The 20405-nt window shown below is 39.7% G+C and overlaps 1 protein-coding gene across 16 annotated transcripts in view; it reads left to right on the top strand.

Moving 5' to 3' along the window:
- DMD (dystrophin) overlaps nucleotides 1-20405 on the top strand; it is a 1276803-nt gene that overhangs the window by 1213119 nt on the left and 43279 nt on the right. For all 16 annotated transcript variants that reach the window (XM_080377714.1, XM_080377711.1, XM_080377709.1 and 13 more), the window contains 3 exons: nucleotides 6296-6497; nucleotides 9846-9931; nucleotides 12495-12652. In XM_080377714.1, the coding sequence (XP_080233840.1) occupies nucleotides 6296-6497; nucleotides 9846-9931; nucleotides 12495-12652 (446 nt within the window). The remainder of the gene's footprint in view (nucleotides 1-6295; nucleotides 6498-9845; nucleotides 9932-12494; nucleotides 12653-20405) is intronic.

Raw genomic sequence — 20405 nt, forward strand, 5'->3', positions numbered from 1 at the left:
CATACCCCCAGCTCTGCCTGGTACTTGGAAACCTCTCACCTGAAGGGTCTTCTGCTGCCACAAGTTTTCATGTTTCTTATGAAACCAAAGTGCTGGGTGGTCTGCAGATCTGTCCCTTGTAAGACAGAGCAGCGGATGAAAAACAAAGCTAACATCCCCTACATGTTTCTTTATACTCTTCAGGTGGGTATTTTCACTGTGCTCATCACAGGAGGCACGTCCTGTGTCAGCCACAGCTTTACAGCTGAAGACCGAAGGAGCAGGATTGTAGTGTGTTGGGAACAGTGAGAGTCTGGGTTTGCTAATGGTTTGTTGAGTTGAATCTTGAACCCTGAGGGGCTGTTGCCTTTAAATGAGATCATCACAATAAACATTTAGCTTCATTTTTCCCCAGCTTTTGCTTATGTTCAGAAGTCTCTCATGAGCCATATGTTAGTGATGTGCACATTCTAACATTTTAATTCACTCAACTGGTGTCTGCTATTCTACCTGTCACTGGAGTTACATTTCCTCTTCAGCTTATGGTAACCTGATAGCTAAATAATTTGCTCATGGTTTTCTTGTTAGGCCAATCGGTTGCCAAAGCAAGCTGTTTATTAGGTGGTACAATTTGGAGGGTTATTAAAATATTTTAACATTCACTATTTGGTATTTAATTACGGGGTTAAATTTCTGCCACAGTTGCAAATGTCTCAGCTGTTGATTTATCGCAAGTTTGGATTTGTGCTCACATGCTTTCTGGAACTGTGTCAAACCTTGGTGTTTTTAGAGCATGTTTACTTTTAGGCTTACAAGCATGGGTGAATTCCACTAATGAAGAGACTTAATTTCTGAATGTATAAGAAAACAGAAAAGAAAAAAAGGAAAAAAAAAACCAATAAGGGAAAAGTCTTGTAGCATAATATAAGATTTCAACCTGAGTTCAGTGACAAAGAGTGAATTATGATGATCAGAAATACAAACATCTTTCCATGGCACAGCATTGCTGCCACACTCATCATGGAAGAGTAATGTAAAGAAATTGGACTGATATGCTGTTAAAAGTATTTATAATCAGTGCAGCACTGTAGTAAGGAACTAAACTTTTTGGAATTACAAGATTTTCTAGCTGGCAGTGCACAAGCCTAACTTGTATCCGGTTTTTATGGTGAAAGTGCAAAACTTTGCATCCTGTTTTATCTGTATTACCCTGATTCCTACCACTGAATAGTTCTTCTAGACTGATCGTGAACTTTTGTATTGGGTTTGCATGGCAAGGTTCTGGTAGCAGGGGGACTACATGAGTGACTTCTGTGAGAAGCATCCGGAAACTTCCCCCGTGTTCAATGGAGCCAGTGCCAGCCAGCTCCAAGACAGATCTTCCGCTGGCCAAGGCTAAGCCCATTAGTGACAGTAGTAGCACCTCTCTGGTAATGTATTTAAGGGGAGGAAAGCTGCACAGCAGCAGTTGGGAGAGAAGAGTGAGAATATGTGAGAGCAACAGCTCTGCAGACACCCAGGTCAATGCAGAAGGAGGGGCAGGAGGTGCTCCAGGTGCCAGAGCAGAGGTTCCCCTGCAGTCCGTGGTGATGACCATGGTGAGGCAGGCTGTCCCCCTGCAGCCCGTGGAGGTTAGCGGTGGGGCAGATACCCACCTGCAGCCCGTGGAGGATCCCATGCTGGAGCAGGTGGATGCCCAAAGGAGGCTGTGACACCGTGGGAAGCCCATGCTGGGACAGGCCCCTGGCGGGACTTGTGGACCCATGGAGAGGAGCCCATGCTGGAGCAGATTTACTGGCAGGACTTGTGACCCTGCAGGGGACCTATGCTGGAGCAGGTCACGGAGATCTGCAGCCCATGGGAAGGACTCATGTTGGGGAAGTTCATGAAGGACTGTCTCCCATGGAAGGGGACCCCACACTGGAGCAGGGGAAGAGTATGAGGAATCCTCCCCCTGAGGAAGGAGCAGGAGAGACAGCGTGTGATGAACTGACCACAGCCCTCATTCCTTGTCCCCCTGCAGCACTCGGGGGAAGGAGGTAGAGAAAATAAGGAATAAAGTTAAACCCAGAAAGAAGAGGTAGGGGGAGGGAATGATGTTTTTAAGATTTGGCTTTATTTCTCATTATCCTACTCTGATTTGATTGGTAGTACATTAAACTGATTTCCCCAAGTTAAGTATTTTGCCCGTGACAGTGGTTGGTGAGTGATCTCTCCCTGTGCTTATCTTGACCCACAAGCCTTTTCTTACATTTTTTTTTTTTCCTCCTCTGTCCAGGTGAGGAGGGGAGGGTGACAGATTGGCTTTGGTGGTCACCTGGCGTCCAGCCAGGAGCAGCCCACCACAACTTTACAGTGTGGAATTGTAATTATGCACTGAAGTCAGTTCATCTCTCAAGGTTACACTTAGGTAGATTTTCTCGGAATATATGTTTTCAGAGACATGCAGTGGCGCTTACACTGATTACTTTAGCACGTTCTTCATACTTGTATCTAAGGAGAAGTATTTAAGGAATTTGGTTAGCAGTCTTTGTTCTTACAAATATTTTTGCTTGGAGACACCATCGTTGTATTTGTGTATTCTGTGATTTCAGAGTCACTTGTGAACTCAGTTTAATTTATTTTTCTTAAAAAACCCAACTTATTACAAAATTTTTTGCTGCAGTTTGGCACTAGTAGAAATAGAACACAGTGCTGTGTTTCAGGGCTCCTACGCATAGCAAAAAAAATCCCTAAATTCCACTTGCAGTAGGTGCTGCTTTCAGCTCTTACTTTTTTGTTTCATTTTTACATTTGCAGGAGTTTATATATATATGCATATTTTTTTCTGCAAACTTCATGAAAAGCAGAGCAGTTTTGTCTGCTGAGGAGCACTCGAAAGATGTGTGCACAATAGAAGTGCAGTGAAGGTACAGCCTGTTCTCTGTGGCAAGAATAGAAACACTTTTGAAAATGAACTATACTTTGACTTTAGTTCTTTTCAGTTTGTAAATCAGCCCAATGAACATTAAGGCATAGGATATTATACCTAAAGAAGAATATGGAAAATGGTAGTCCTTAATAAATAAATGCTTGTGTATTGTCTTAGCTTAGAGCTGAGAGTGTGGCTGTATTATCCTAGCCTTCCAAATTATTGTGGACCTGCCAGGTGCAACTATTGCACCGGGGTTTTTTAAATGTCTGGTTTCCTTTGATAATCACATCAAAGCATGCTGACTTTCTTATTTTGCTACTGTTAAAAGATCTGATCTTCAAGTGCAAACCACATCTGAACATTGTGATGCCAATAAAATGAGATGTATTCACAAACTTTTCTTGGAGATGCAGCAAAAGGAAATATTAAGAGCTTCTGTTAAGGTGCTTTTTTACTTTAATTTTATACACGGTAGATTAAATACATTTTTTTTAATTTGTCAGCCAACAGCAGCAGGTTACAGAGGAGATGATCTTGCATTCTGGGAACACCTTTTTTACATACTTTATCACCAGCCATATGTTGAGTTTTCCCTAAGTTCAGTATGTGACCTCCACAGCATACTTTCTCCTGCCTGTTATTTGTCACTTTGGTCCTCCGGTTGGTTAGTTATTCCAGGTTGTCTTTCGTACTTTTCCTGCAGTCTGGCTATAGGTTGGTGTCTAGGTACAAACATCTTCACATTTTTTTCTCTTGCCTTAGAGGCCAAAGAAATACTTGTATAGATGACTTAGGTTTTAAAATAAGGTAGAAGCTACTGCTTACACAAGTTTTGGAATTTAAAATAGAAAATAACACAGTGGCAGAGAACACACAAAAGGTGCAAAGCATAAAGTTTATTTCAATTAAAGCTTTGCAAATCACTGAATGGCAACAAATATACATGTGACTCTTCAATACACGTGTGACTGTTGAGGCTTATCTTGTGAGTCTGTCGTTCACGGGACCTCCATATTTGCTTTCAGGAAACAAATGTGCAATTCCTGGTTCTGGAGAGGCCCCCTTCCCCCCCCCCCCCCCCCCCCCCATGTCTTTAATCTTGCTAGGAAAGATGCAGGAGGAGCATAATGTGGTAAAGGCCAGAGCCACTCTTATTCCCGTGAAAAGAAGTTTCCTAAAGAAGAATGTGGTGGCAGGCACTTTTTGCTTGTTATAAGATGAACATGTTTTACTAACTTCAAGATAGGGCAGGAGGCTGATGAAGAGTGGAGTGAAAGGTTTTTCAGAAGTTGCTGCTTATTAGTGGGAAAAGCTTTCACAAAGTGGTGTGACCCATGTTTAACAGCAGCTGCATATATAATTAAGCTGCCACTCGGGTGCCTGAGGGGTTCATTTATTTACCGTTGATTCATAGTCTCAAAGGAACTGAGAGTTCAGCCTAAAGCTCAGAGTTAAAGGTGTTGTGAAGGCAGTGTTCCGTTTCCAATTTGGCTAATAAATTATTAGAAGGAAAGCATCTTTCAGAGACTCCTAGGAATGGGTCTGATAAATGTGCTTTTGCAGGATATAACACTGACCTTAGAATAGCTATATTTTATATGCTAGTAGGTTAAACATAATATTCCGAACTATTTTCTTTGAATATCTATATGCTAATGTGAAAAAAGTAAAACTCCAATAAAACCTTGCAGAAAACCACAGAATCAAAGTTAAATTTCTTGGTATAATAATGAGGATAGCATTCCAAGCTTTTCTTACTCACTCTACCACAGATTATGTCAGGCCCACAGGATGAAATTTTCGGAAGTGCTTAAGGGATTTAGTAGCAGAAGTCCCTATTGATTTCCTATGAAATTTACACTCCTGAAATTTCTTTGGCAATTTTGAAATCCCAGCATACTGTCCATGCTGCATTACCAAGCAGCCCTGTGTTGCAGCTAAAGTATTTTTCATCTCCACTAGGACATCAAAGGGCCAATTTCATCCTTGGTAAAATAGGATACTCAAGTGTCAATTTGGCAAATACACCCTTAAGCTGGATCACATTCTTTAAAAATTCCTGTATGGATATGGAGTTCTGCATGTAGCCTCTGCACGTGTTTTTTTTTTTTATTATTATTATTATTATTTTATTTTTATTTTTTTTACATTACCAAGAGGTGTTGCTTACCAGGACCCAAGAAAGCACATTTTCATTCCCATGAGAGAAAAACTGGTCTTGCAGTTGGGTGAGTTCATTTCCCAATTTTGTGAAGACTTTTCTGAATGATTTTGGGCAGTTCATTTTGGGCCAGATGCTACTGCCTTGAGTCATGTTGAATCATGCTGCACTTTGTGATTGCTCATGGTGTGAGCAGGACTAACGGCATCAGGGCTTTAACATTGCTGTTGCTCACACCCTGGAAATTCACTGCAAGGATTTACAAACTATTTTCATGTGGTAGCGGGAAGATCTGTGTCAGTACTCTAAATTTTCTGATTTCTTTTGTTCTTATTAGTGTTTTACTTTGTAAACCAACATCCCAGAACTCTCTGATTCGGTGACCCCCAACGTGTGATGCTGCCGGTAATGTTAGTGTGCAGAGCTTAAGCAATGAGGAAGGGGAATTCTGTTTTGCCTTGGACATCTGAATTTCAAAATGCAACTGACAGTTTGGAAGAAAAATTGTGGTTTTAAATGTCTGTGACAAAAAAGCTCAGTTGTATGTTGACTGCGAAGTTTAAATGTGTCTTACTGCATAAAGTCATAGAGATATTTATAAATGTAAATGCTCTGTGGAATTAAAAATGGATAAATTTCATTAATAAATATTGAAATAGGCCATTTATTGTTTCTGGAACCTTCTTTTCCCTGTTCTTCCCAGAGGAAAAGTAACGAGAGATGTTAATCCTGGTTCAGTTGTGATTTGTTTGTATATTCCTTGTGGAGTTTTCTTTGGCTGAGATTGCTTGATTTCTATAAGAAATGGATGGCACATCTCAGGAAAGCAGATGATGTGTGCTATGTTTAGAGCACGTTTCGTGAATGCAGTAGTCAAAAATTAGCTTGTCTATCTGTAGGAACATAAAACATGAAATATGTAATTTTTACTTACATAGTAATTTATGTGTGATATTTTCATAGGGTTCAATAGCATAATAGGTACTTTACAGCAAAAAATGAAATAGATTTCACTTTTTATAAACACTACTCTGTAAGACCACAGCTGAATAAACAGTGCACCTGTAGGAGTCTAGAAACCAGTCTTACACCTGGCTTTCAGAGGACATAAAATAACCTCTGGACAGAGGTGTAAGCCAAGTAAATTATTCTGTTTACTTTTCGGGTATGGGTAATACAACCGCTGTTTCTCTTACATCTTATCGTTGCTTTTTTAATAATAATAATTATTATTATAACAGTGGATCTCCTGAGTCTGTCTGCTGCATGTGATGCCTTGGACCAGCACAACCTCAAACAAAATGACCAGCCGATGGATATTCTGCAGATCATTAACTGCTTGACCACCATTTATGACCGACTGGAACAAGAGCACAATAACCTGGTCAACGTTCCTCTCTGCGTAGACATGTGCCTCAACTGGCTGCTGAATGTCTACGACACGTATGTATGGGTGCTCTGAACATGGGGTGCTCAGAAGCTTTCTGAATAGCACGGGGGGAGGGGGAAGGTGTAAGGAGCCATCTGCCTCATTATAACATGAATGGCTTGAAGCTGCATAAATAGTTGAAGTGAAAGTTTAATAAACCTAATGGTTTAATGGCTGCATTTAGCTGAATCAGTACAGCCTCAGTTAGGCTTACAATCCTAGATTTACTGAGCTAAATAATGAGAGAGCTGGGAAACAGAACTTTTTCAGCAGAGTTCTGTGTTCGGAGCAGTTCTGGGACTGCATGTTCTCAGCAGGTCATGGCTTTGTATGGCTTTTTAGTTTATTTAGATAAAGAAATTCAAGAGAATTATCAAGAAGCAACAGTTTGAACACCGTCATACAGACTTGCATGCATTTGTACTTCTGGATGTTAAACCTTTTCAGAGCTGTTCATTTTGTATAGCTTTCAATCTATAATTGCTGTTCAAAGATGGAAGACGCTCGTGCCTAATCTAATCTGCTTGCAGCCCTTAGCAGTCAGGAGATTTGAGAAATATTTAATCTAAAATTTAAAGTGTGCCTAAAAGTATAAATACAACAGAGTAAATTTACCTTAAGAAAATTTACAGATGTTTTTGTTCAGTGAGTTAATGATGTTGCTCATAACACATAGACAAATTCCAACACAAGTTTGTAAGCTAACTTTAGAATAAGCCATTATTTTTGTATTTGGTCAATGTAGTGAAAAAAATTTCAGTAGAAGTACTTATTGGTGTTTTTGAAGTTCTTATCAGCTACCTTCAGCCAGACACACTCAGTACTGTGGCAGAACCATTTATGTGTAGAAAAGGAAGGACATGGGACAATTACTGTATTTCCATTTACATTTTGAACTGTATTGAAGTGCCATAACATTGTTCTTCCATCCACCCTTTGTCACAGCACTGAAGCTTCGATGATCACCTGCAAAAAAAAGTGCACATTTGTACAGAGTCTCTTGCGATAAGCCAGTTGCTATGGTCCTCTTTAGCAGCTGCAGTATCCTGTGAAGTGAATTGCCCACTACATTATATTTTGCGTAGGATACTGGTAGTATGGAATGGGGCCATATTAATTTAAGAGCCAGGTTTTCTGTCTTTAATCTCCTTTGACTTTCACAGAAATCTGATCCACTTCTTATTTATCATCAGCTCTACATAACATATAAATGAAGACATACAGTTAGGAAAAAAAACCCCAAACAAACAAAAAATAGGTTCTCGGGATGTGAATCCAGATCAGCCACGTTAGAGGCAGAGAGGGAACTAAAGTTCGTTACACAGGCTGCCCCTGAGTTGGACCATCCAGTTTAGATTTGCCAGGTCCAATCTAGTTTTCTTTATGTTGCACTGTGCTGGAAGTACAGCATTAGAAATCACAATTGGCTGCCTCCAGGCAATTCCCTAGGTATGTTAGGGAGCTGCATATTGCAGGACACAGTGAAACAGAGAGGTGGTTTATGTGTGAGGAAAGCTTGTAGCTTTTTTCCAAAATTCAGGTTTGAATTACACTGGTGAGGGTAGTGACCTTGGTGTTACATGTGTTTAGTTTTCATTGTAAACTTAATAGGCAGAGATCAATCGAAGTGCATAGCGGTAGTGGAGACATTTAATTAAATGTACTGAATCTTTACTTATAATTGAAAACTGTCATTTGTAAAGATATTAATCAAATTCACAGTCAATGACTGATCTAATTATGAGCACAGCTCTGCAAATCCAGCACGTTTCAGATTTGTTTTAATTGATCAGTCACTCATGCTCATTTGCAGTAGCATGCTAAATTACTAGTTTGACTTGGGAGGAGAGGAGAGTGAACTAACAACTCAGGTTTCGGGCAAGTTTCAATTTAATATGCCTTGCAGAGAAATCATCTTTCTACATTTTTCTCTTGTATAATTTGCATGAGCCTGGTATTCATCAGGAGGAGATTCTCAATGCATAAATGATAATTAATTTGGGAAAGATTTGAGGGAGAGGAGTAAGAGGAGTGGAGTGTGGAAAGCATAGGTAAACAACAAATGCTTATCTGTGATGAAAAATACAAGATTCTTTAGTAAAGGGTTGCAAATTATAAATTCAGCTTTGTCCACCAGTTTGTTTATGCACCTTTCATGTGTTTGCAGGGGAGATGGGTGGGTAAATGAGCACTGTTAGCTCCTACAACACTTTCATAGGATTAAAAAGACAACGTGCATCTTTGCCAAACAGTGCAGCCTGATGCATGGCATTGGCATGCCTGTACATGATTTATCTTGTTACCAGTGGTATTCTTACTGGTGACCCTTCAAAACTATTGATAAGGCCCTGCTTCAGAAATGTTGGTTTGGGGCATTAGTTTCTATGTTTTATGTGTCTTCATTTGCAATAGATGTTATATATTTGAATTGCTGTCAGAAATACAAGTCTTGGGGGAAGCCAGCAACTCGAAGTGAACTGAGCTAAGCCAGATGACTGAGAGATGTGAAAGTTTGTCATTGTGTCACCTGCCACACAAAGGAGGGTGTTTTTCTCACAGTCACGTTAAAAAAACAATAGTAATAGCACAGGCGTGTTATAAGGCAGGAGTGAGCATGAGGGGAAGGCTGACCAGAAGCAGCACAGGGGCTGGTGTGGAGCATACCAGCCCCTCGGCACTGCACAGGACAGGTTTGAGCGCAGCAAGGAAGAGCTCAGAAACCACATGGTGTTATTAACAGCATAACTATACAGCCTGCCTGCCTTCTCATGATTTCTAGGCAAACTTCATCATCCACCAGAACATCATACAAGTGCCTCTGTTGGTGCACACTGCTGGCAGAGGCTGCTTTTTTGTGCTTAGCCCCCTGTTGCTTTCTGAAACAAGTCAGAGCAGGGCTGACAGGCAGTAAGCAAAGACGTTCTGAAAACAACTGCTACATTGCATTTCTAATGAAAGTGAAACTGTACTGTCTTTGGCAAAAGGGATGGTTTGCTGTTCTGTCAAGGACCTCATCTTCTCTGAGAATAGCTCAGCAGTGGTTTCTAGAGAAGCCTGTTCAAATAAGCATGAGGTAAATACTCCTTTCTCTTACTCATAAAAAAAGAGGTATTTCCAAATGAGACTGTTTCTCGTTGAATTGATATGACAGCACAATCCAATTCAGCTATGCCTGTGTAGCCAGAACAACATTTTATCTTCCGTTTCTAGCTTACCTAATGACTGGGCAGCATGTGCTGTGCAGCTTGGTTCTATGTGGGACTTCATTTGTGATGACTATGGTACTGCAGTGAACTTCATTATAGTAAACAAATTGTGACATGAATGGATCGTATTATCAGCCAGTGTTTCTTTTTCATTAGGGGTCGAACAGGAAGGATCCGTGTCTTATCTTTCAAAACGGGTGTTGTATCCCTTTGTAAAGCACACCTGGAAGATAAATACAGATGTAAGTCAATGTAATCCTTTTGGGTTTACTTTATGTATCTATTCTGTGTTTATTCCTCCTATTTATTGCATGAACGTTTAAGTAGCATACAGAAACATTCTTTTAGATGATCCATATGCCAAATGTGTTAATTTGCTCCACCTTATACTTCTAATTGACTTGTTCAGTATGGTTTTATGTAGTTTAGCACAGTGATCCCTAAACTTTTTTGATCGCACCCCTACCAGTAAAAAATTTTTGAGCATACACCCCCAAGAGATGTGTATTTATTTATAAATTGTATATATGTACTACTGCACTAATATGTTGTGTACATTAAAAAACATAGTTTAAAGTATGTGATAAAGTTGAAATAAACACTTTTATTTTTTTTTTATGTAATTTATTAAAAGAACAAAAAATATTTTCTTACTGCACCTTAATGGATTTTCTTGCACATTCCCTGTGGTACAAGAACCCGTCTTTGGAGGCCATTGGTTTAGCACACCTTCAAACACAAAAATGCGTGCCTACAGGACTTCTTGCATTAACACCATTTTAAAATGCCTTAACTTTTCAAAATGTTTTCCACAACGTGGTCTGGGTCTTATTAAGTACATTGTGTTTAAATATAGTTACTACCTTTAAATAACTACTTAGGGTATGTAAGTTTTGCATATTTTAATGGACCAAATCCTGAAAAACTTGAAAAAATTCCACTTGAAGTTTTTGTTTAACAGAGGCTAGGATCCAGAAAACAACTACTGGTAAGAGTAGTTCTCAAGAGTAACTATCTGGTTAAATGAACTGGTGTTACTCATCCATGCATTTTAAAAAAAACAGTAAAACCCCAACCTTTAGGATTTGACCCTGTACCATAGCAATTCTTCATAAGTTGTTATTATGCTGCTGTTCTGCTAATGAAAGCTAAAGAATGATAAAGAGAAAACAGACAGTTCCAACAGTGGAGTCTGTGCATGACTATATAATTGGATCAGATTTTAGGGCAATCATTATGAATGTCACAGTTTAGATCTCTAGATGTTTCATGTGGGTGTTGTGAAAAAGCATTCAGAAAATCTTTTAAGAAAATTACTCAGTACAGATATTTTTCAAAATTATATTTCATTGAGGATTATCAAAGTTATAAAGGAAAACATTTATTCATATTTCGTAGTCTCCTGCAGTGTGTGTAAACGGTAATGCATAACCCCCATTTTTTAGGTTTTAGAACACTTTATGTTTTAATGTGGAAATTGAAAGCTGAAAATTTTGTGGGAGACAAGGAACTGTTTCTGCCAGGCTGTGGTCTGGCTTCACCATCCATGTCGAAGTCATAGTGCAATTGCTGTTATTATTGCTGCAAGTGTGCGATGAGTCACACCGCTTAAAGTTTTTTCTCTCATTTGTGCAGCAGAGCAGAGTTGGTTGTGCTAGAGCACAAGTCTTCAGGCTTGCAAAGGTGATGGAAGGATTTATCCCAAAATTACTTATTTTAAAACTAGAGGTGGCGAGAGTGACATTCATGTAATTAAAAAATAATCCTTTCTCAATCTATTCCTTTATTCCTTCTGAAGAAAACAGGTGTTAAAGCAGTGCTAGGAAAGTTATCTCGAGCAGTGCTGAAGCACCTTTATAATTGTATCCCTGGTGTCAGGTGAAATATTAAGGTGGCTCCAAAAAAGGAGCATTATTTTATTCTAGCCACCTTTCACACTCTTTTTGGTTTTTAACTCATTGAAAAGTAAGGAGAATTTATTCAGGTCATGTATTGTCAACAGGGATATTACCAAATAAATATTTCAGTTAACGCTCACCTGATTTTTCTTATTATGAACTCTAAAACCTCTTCGATATATATGTAGTATAATTAATTCCCACCAAATTAAACTGGGCTTACAAATGTATAACAATCATGTCCTTTAAGGATTCTTTTCTAGAATGTTGCAGTAGCAGAACATGGCTTCAAGTGACATTTATTTCACTCCAGAAGTGAAAACTTAATATGATATTAACATTCCCAGTGATGGCAGGTTCTGTCATACTGTAATGCATTTCTTTCATTTTAGAAATACTCTTGGATTAAAAGATTATGATGTATTGAAGTTTAGGAGCTCTTGTTTTTCAGTTCAACTCATCTGAAAGAAAAATGGATTCTCTGCGTTGTATGTTGATTGCTAAGACTTGGAAATGTGCTATATATTTGAGCACTATATATATGTGCTCAAATCTATATATGAGATTATTTTACTGGTAAAAGGTATTTTTAAAAATATGATGATGTTGTGGCTCAAAGATCTTGCTGTTTGGGTTAGCTGTGTTACAGAATCACAGCTGCTATTATCAGTAAAGCCACAGGTGCTGTGTTAGAACGGCCTTTCTTCCCAGCTACAAGCCAATAATGCTGTTAAAAATGAAGTTTATGGGAGGAGAAGCAGCCAAACTGAAGACGCATTTGTGTTCATGTCCGCCAAGGCTCTTGACCGCGGTTGCAAGCATGTAAAACAGTACAAATATCAGCACTATTTGCTGCATCCATCCCAGTAGCGATGCTTTAGCTTTGGTGTCTTTTTCCTCCCTCCAGACCTGTTCAAGCAAGTGGCAAGCTCCACTGGCTTCTGCGACCAGCGCCGTCTGGGGCTCCTGCTGCACGACTCCATCCAGATCCCTCGGCAGCTGGGGGAAGTTGCCTCCTTTGGGGGCAGCAATATTGAGCCAAGTGTCAGAAGCTGCTTCCAGTTTGTAAGTTCATGTGTGCTTGCTGTTAATTTTCTGAGTTATATTTTGTGTCGAGGTAGGCTGTCCGTTCTGATGAGGATTGAAAATCTTTAGGATACTGAGGGTCCTGTAATGGTGGTGTTCATTAGTGTATTAAATGATTGCTTTGACAAGATGTGTTTGATTTAGCCCGTTTCTCTGGCAGTGGTGGAAGAAGCCCAGATTATGCTGTTATCTAAACAGCAAATAATTGTCAACAAGGCTTATGTTGTAACTGAACCCTGCAAACAGAAGATAGATCACCATTTATTGATGCCATATAGGTGAACAACAATGGTTAATCTAAATTTTGGGCGTATAAATACTAGTGACAGCCAAGTGCCCAGGGGAGCAATAGGAAAGGAGCAACTGCCTGCGATGCTGTCTAGGGGTGAGGAGTGGAGTGCTCACTGAGCTTCTTCCACTGCTTGAATGGATAATTCCAGTTTTTTTTAAAGAGTACTGAAAGAATTCCTGTCCTGTCTGTTGAGGAGTACACAGCAAAGTGGAGGCTCCTTTTCAAACTTATAAATTATTTAATCTGGGGAGGAAGAGAGTTAAGGGAATTATTCATCGTTCATCGTAACCATCAACAGAATGCAGAAGATGAAGACAGCTGCTTAATGAAAAGGTAGAGGAGGGGAGGTAATGTATGGTGTGTGATTAACTCTCAATGCATCTTCTACATTACAATGGAAGAAATGCTCTTTTCCCATCCCCTAACTGTCTTCGGGGGATTTTTTTTGTTTGGTTGGGGGAGGAGTTGTCTGCTTTTTTGCCTGCTGCTCAAGTTTCATTGTGTAGTAGTTTTAGTTCTGTAGCAAGCAAAACACAGCAATTTTTTTTGAATGAATATTAATGCTTTGAAGTAGTCTTCTTAGACACAGTGACTATGAAAAAGGATGTAATTCTAAAAGCACCACAAACTTTGGTTGTGATGGGATGTTTGCTTTCTGTACTTTGTAAACTTTTTCTAACAGGTTAATTGTACAGGATTTACATTTCCCATTTCCATCGTTCCTATCTTGACCTTTTATAATTCTAACCTGTATATTTGATGCCATTTCCAAATGTTTTATAGGGCCATATCCTGGGTGGATAACCCATGCTGATAAACTATGCATAGTAATGCTGATAGCTGGGTTAGACCCTGCTGTGGCTTTAAAACCTGAAGTTCCACGTTGGGCTTCCAAGTGACACCAACACAAAATGGTGCTCTAAAGGTCATTTGTACAAGTGACCTGCCTCAGAAGTTAGGACTCACTGCATCCTGTCATTTTCCCAAGTGAATGGCAACAGCGCTTAGAACACTGTTGAAAAACTGATAAGGGAAGTGACCTTGGAATCTAACAAAACCACATATTTTTGGAAAGGCAGCTGCCGTTCTGTGTGTTTATACTAAGCAAAAACCAATAAAATTCATAGTGATGAAGCACACAAAAACAGTTTTTATAAAGTAGGAAGACCTTGGAATAAAAGTTTATTTGAATAAAATGAGTCAGCAACATTGTGATGACAAAGACATACCAGCGGGCTGAATGCCTCTTTTTCCTCTGGGTGTAGCCTCATTTTAACCTGCAGAGTGGGAGGGTGGTTTCTGACCTGGGTTGCAGCAGAACTGATGATCTTTTAGGAGGACCAGAAAGAGGGAGGGAGGCTCAACCGAGGAAGAGAAATACAAAAATAGGTGGGATGGAGTCCTGGAGACAGGAGCAGAAATTGAAGCGTAGGGAGAGCCCTGATGGAGGGGAAGGACAAGGAACTAAGGAGTGGAAAAATAAGGGCCATCCTTAGGGAAGGATGGTAGGAACAGTAGTAGGAATAATAGTGATGAAGGAAACAGAAGGGTGGTTAGAATGAGGCATGAGTGAAAGGAGCAGTCAGGAATGGAGGAGATGGGGGAAGAAATAAGACCTTTCCAGAAGAAAGGGAGGAGGGGAGCACAGAGACATCCTTTCAGTGTAGGATGGTGGTGCATGGGGGACACAAGGGTCCTGAGGCTGGGGACAGGTGGGTGGGGAGCAGGGAACAGCCTGAGAAACGGAGCGGCTGGAGGAGCTGGGCAGCCCAGGAGGATTGCACAGGGCTCCTGGCAGCCTCTTTGATGCAGTGAGATAATTTAATTTTTAAAAATATTCTGAGGATTCATAGTTTACATTACTAAGTAGAAGCTAAATGAAGTCTTTCTTTGTATGCCCACAGTGAAGAATGCTTTTCTTTAGGGTTCTTTTTTTCTTTTTTTTCTTTTTTTTTTTTCCCCCTTTCTGGTGACAATAAGCCAGCAATAAATTGCAGTCATGTCAGAGTCTGCAACAATGTGTGCTTCAGAAATGGCTCTCCCAGCCCCCTTAGGTTAGGTGCCCTGGCAACGGCCTTGTCTGTCTGCGCAACAGCAGAAAAAAAGGGGATGTTTACTGTTCCCAGCGATAACAGGGGAGATCTCTCCTGCTTTTCAGTTTGAAGTGTGAGTCCTTGGGAATGAGGGTTGGGAGGTGGGGCTTCCCAGCCCAGCTGCTGGCAGCAGCCTAGGTCCCCTTAGCGCTGGCTGCTGCTCCTGCCCTGTTACTCTTCGTCCCCTCAGCACCAACTCATGCTTTCCCTAGTTTTCTTTATGTACAGGAAGGCGCTGATGGTAATTGTTTGGAGAAGGATATTACGGGACTCACCTTTCTTAGGCGGTGCAGGGGGATATAATTTCTGCTTTGAGATTTGAAAGAAAAAATATTTTTAAGTGAGAGCAAAGAGCTTGATCTAATGACCGTTTGAAGACTATATAGTTCTGCCTGGGCTTGGACTGCATCAAAGCAGGCTATATATCCATAAAAAATCGAGTGAATTCGGTACTACTGCAGCGTGAAAGCACTTTTCTTTTAGTTCTGTGATGGGTATGTTTTTTAAGTAAACAGGATAGGGAATTGATATGGACTGAAGGACACACGTGCTGTGTTGTAATCACAGTGGAAAATTATTAATATGCTTTCCTTGTATAGTGTAAATAGGACCTAGGAATTCACATCACTGCCTTGGATGTGTCACTGTGACACTGGGATGTTTAAGAAATGTGATGTGAAAACAGAGTGCAGCTTGGATGAAAATCTCTCTTGCTGTTTCTCAATAAAATTTTGGGTATTTGGTTCTTGGTTATAAACTGCTTTAAGTATGCTTTCTTCTGAGGGTGTATTTGAAATGAAGTACTTGATGTGAAAAACTAGTACAGATGAAGCTAAGGAATAGTAAAATATGTACATTTAATTCACATCTGTATTTTAAACCTTGTTCCATTTCACTTTGACAGAGGAAAGTATTGTGATATTCTGTGTTGTACAGTCTTCACTTCTAGATTTGTACTTCATCAATAATAAGGCAAGATCAGCCTGGCTTTGACAACCACTTAAATGTGTCCAAATCCAGGGTATTTACACAGACAAATAAAAACTGAAATAGGCGCCTGTTAGTCCTTTTAGGTGGAGTTTGGGTATTGTAAATCCTGTGCCAGGACCCTGATAGTGTCGTTGGCCATAAATGCTGTGATTTGAATTGGTTGGGTAGTTGTTTTGCGAGGGGTGGGTTGGTTTGTTTGTTTGTTTTTAATGTTTAGGAAATATCAATACTATGTACAAACCGCTATATATAGTTATATAGAGGTCTATATGAAAATAACCTACAAATGCAGTGTTAGAGTTGATGGACTTGATCTCTTTAGAGAGATTCAGGCAGCCCTTGTTTCTATTCATAGGATATTTCTTCTGCTTTTGGCTCTGACAGGGGAGAGCTGGCCTGAGAGAACTAGCAAATCCATCCTCAAGCTGCTATGCTGTAAATGTCATAAAACAGCAATTCTGGTTTTATATCAGTAAGATTTTGCGAACCTGTGCCTGACTTTGGGAGGCACTCTTGAAGAGTCCTACAAGTGAACTGCTTTAAAGAACTATTTTAAAATGGTTTTAAGGGATAGGGGATAGGGAGCAGGAAGATGATGTTTTTCAAGTGTGGATGATATAAAACTGTACACTAATTCACTTCTGGGTTCATGGCTTTTTATTTTATTACTCTTTGCCACAACACTAAAAACATTGACTAGAGTAGTCAATGCAATCAAGTGTAACGTAAGGGATCGAAGTAATGATCCTTAAGCATTTGCTCCAAGGGCCGAGGCAGATTTAAGCGGTTTGTATCACCCAAAGTTACCTTTATAATAATCCTGTTTCTGGACCATGAAACGGCCCTTGTCTCTGCCACAATTCTTGACTTTTGTTTTCTTACCAGCCAGCAATGGAGAGGACATGAACACACTTGAGTGGAAGACAAGATTGAACAGGGTTTGATCTGACTCCAGGGAGACAGGGCTGCTGTTCATGGCTTGCTCTGCATTTTTGAACTTTTAAGAAGTCATAAGAATTCCTCAGTTTGGTTTGTCCAAAATAATATTTACCTAGACTAACATAAGTTTTCTATCCCGTATGAAAAATACCATTAAATTAGCAGTGTGGATTTATTTTCTATTAATTTCCTATGCTGCACATAAACAGAATGTAGCTCATCAAAAATGTTACCAGAAATTTCTGCTATATTCTCTGACACTGTCCCAAAAACTTACTACATTGTTCATGTAAAATCACAATTGTATTTTGGAGCATATTTCACATTATAACATTAATATGTCAGAGTAATTTTTAAACTGCTCACTGGAAGAGAGGGGAAAACACGGAAAAATTCAACTCCCAAGTATTGCATAAAGTTGCTAGCACCACCCAACTTCCTATTTGCCCATTGTTTCTGCAAAATAAATACTGAAAAGCAGATGTCTGGAACATAATGAATTTGAATGTCCCCCCATAACAAATTGTTACTTGTAAGCTGGAAAGGGCTTTATGAATTTTACTTCATGATTCACTCTGTTATTACCGTAAAAATTGGGAGTTGCACAGAAATGTGTTCAGAAGAAGCATTAATACTCTTTACAGCTTGATCTTGTTGGTTCAGAATCGAACTATATGAATTCAGACTTCTTCCCTTATGTAAAATCTTTAGCTGCTGCCTTTACCGGATTTAGAGAGTATTAAAAAAATGGTAGTAACAGCTCAGGGAACAGTCGAGAACTGTCTGTCCTGTACTGTGTGACCCTGACCAGCTTTTCTCCACGTGGGTTTAAATCTTCATGTAATATAATTCAGTACCAGTTCTGATACATTTTAATGCACCTAATCTCTCTGAGCACAGGTTTTGTACAGCCGGCGAGCGAAGCTCTGGGTAGGCAGCTATTGGGACTGCTGGCAATAGACAGTGACTGCAAAATTAAAATAGATCTTTGGGTGTTACAGAAAGTCTTTCATCACTGCAACGTTTTCCTTGCAAATTTAAAGCAGCTACAAGTGGAGAGCAGTGCTTTGGGCGGCTCATTCTTATTCTAACTGCAGCTTGCACTGCAGCATTTCTGTACACTTCGTGTTTTTGTATTAGAAATGGGATAGTAAAGAGATCCTCTTAAAATTTCTTTGAGGCTTAGAGGACCACCGTAAAAAAGTGTAGTCTGCTAGGCAGGGTAATGGTTTCCCAGTGCAGTTCCTGGCTGATGCTGGCTCATGGAGTGAGCTACAGAAGGTCTCTTCCCAGCCGCTTTACTGCCCTGGCTGCTAGCTGAAAAAAAGACACATAAATGATCATATTTTTTAAATACGCCTTTCTCTTAGGAGAATTCTAGAATTAATTTAATTCTATTGAATTCACTAGTGTTCTGCAGCAGAAGGCAGTACCCACTGTTTTGAACAAATTCTGTTGTCAGTGTTGGCTGGACTTTATTGTACTTTTGGTTTTCTCTGTATTTTTCTGTGGAGTATTCCTAAATTCTGTAGCTAGATGTAAAAGCAGAGAAGTAGGATTTAATGCAGAAGCCTTCAGAAATACTTCAGTGTGTGAAAACAAGAAAGGTTATTCCATTTCATCTAAGACCTGTAGTGAATACTACATTGTGAGGGTCTTTATCTAAATAATTGTAGCTATGTTGCGGTTTGATGGTTTTACCCCAAACGTCCAAAAAGGATGTGTATGACTGTACTAGAAATCCATATATGTGCATCTTAAATGCAGTCATAGGAATCTTTAGATGATTTCCCAAACTAGTATCTCAAGAAGAAAGTCTTGAACAAAAAATCTCTTCATTTTTAATTAACCAAAGTATAGCAGCAGCATTTTAAGTCAATTTTAATGCAGTGCATTATTCAGGAGATACTCTGGGTTATTTTTTTCTACATCTTTCTTGTGACGAGGGGTTCTGTCTAGGAGACTTTGCATTTTTCTCAGTTTTCAAATATTGATCAGTTAATTTGTTTGTCAAGATTATAAACAATGTTAGCTTTAAAAAAAAAAACAAAACAAACACACAACTAATTGGTTTTCCCTATAGCTCTCTCTGCTTTAGATCAGTTGTAATATTTTTTCTCTGTTTGTTGCTGTTTTAGTTAAATAAGGTAGCTAGGTCATACTAAACTCAGATTTTATGAGAAACTAGAAAAATAACTGAGAGCAAGCATAAGAAACCCCAGCACTCAATCCCCTATTCGTCTTGATCCATGTACATGATACATTAATACGTATTATTTATTTATATGCTTCAAATAGGTTTGGAACCACAAAGGAAGACAGTCTGCTTTGTGAAGTTTGAAATACAAAAGACTGGCTCACTAAGGGCTGTATTTGAAAGCCTAGCAAAAAAGGAAAACTGTGGATTTAAATGTATTCAGCCTATAAATATGCTGTTTCTGTTGGGTAGCATGGAAGAAAATGTCTCAAGGAATTTGAATTAGCACGTAGTGGTGGTTTAGAGAAATGGAGTGGAACAGTATCCCACTTCATTGCTTGGGCTGTTCCCTGTGTGGACGCATCCTCCCTTGCATCCTCCCTGCCCGAGCCCTTTGCTATTCCCACCTGATCCATTGCCTCGCTTTCAGCGCTGAAAGCAGCTCCCAGGTTCTCTAACAGGCTTGTGCTGCCTTCACCCCACCCTGCACACCGGGGAGATGTTCCCCCTAAATGTTGACTCCATCACCACTATTTTCCTTAAAATCCCTTTGGATGCTTTTTGCCTTTATTCTGCACTGTTCTGTACAGTGACTAGCCTGCCAGTACAGTATGGCTCCTACCCATGCAGACAGATTGCTGTTGTTCCCCGTTGCCCTGTGTTTCTCATCTCTTTGCTGTTTCTTTTTCCATACCGTAGATGCTGCTGGGTAGGGATGATAGACCATTTTTTGGTGCGTGCGTGGTGCCTGCTGCAGTGGTATTCAGCTCTGTGACTGAGCTGCCTCAAAGTTAGCATAGAAGAGATACCTGAAATAATCACACTTGTTAGGATGTGATGAGAAGGCAGCAGAGGAATGAGTCTGCTGGGAAGTGTTTATAGGCTCTTCTGCTGTGAGCAAAGAGGCAGAAGTGGGAAGTAATGGAATGTGAGGCTGAATCGATCGTATTCTGTGGGGCAAAACTGTATTGTGTTTGCAAGCAGTGATGGGAAATCTAGAGATGATATGGTGGGAGGACAGATTCTGGGGCATCTAAGGAGGAAGAGAGTTTACATTTTCAACAACAGCCTTGAGAAGTGGTTGGAATGATTTCCTTATGCACACATTTTGAAGAAGGGTAAGTATGGTAACAAAGGATGTTAAGAAGAAGGGAATTTTGATCAAAAGATGTGCAGTTTTTAGGGCTTGGATAACACAAACTGTTTTTAAAATAGGTGAGA

Source organism: Falco punctatus, assembly GCF_963210335.1.
Source record: "Falco punctatus genome assembly, chromosome: 2".
In the NCBI taxonomy this organism is placed as follows: Eukaryota; Metazoa; Chordata; class Aves; order Falconiformes; family Falconidae; genus Falco; species Falco punctatus.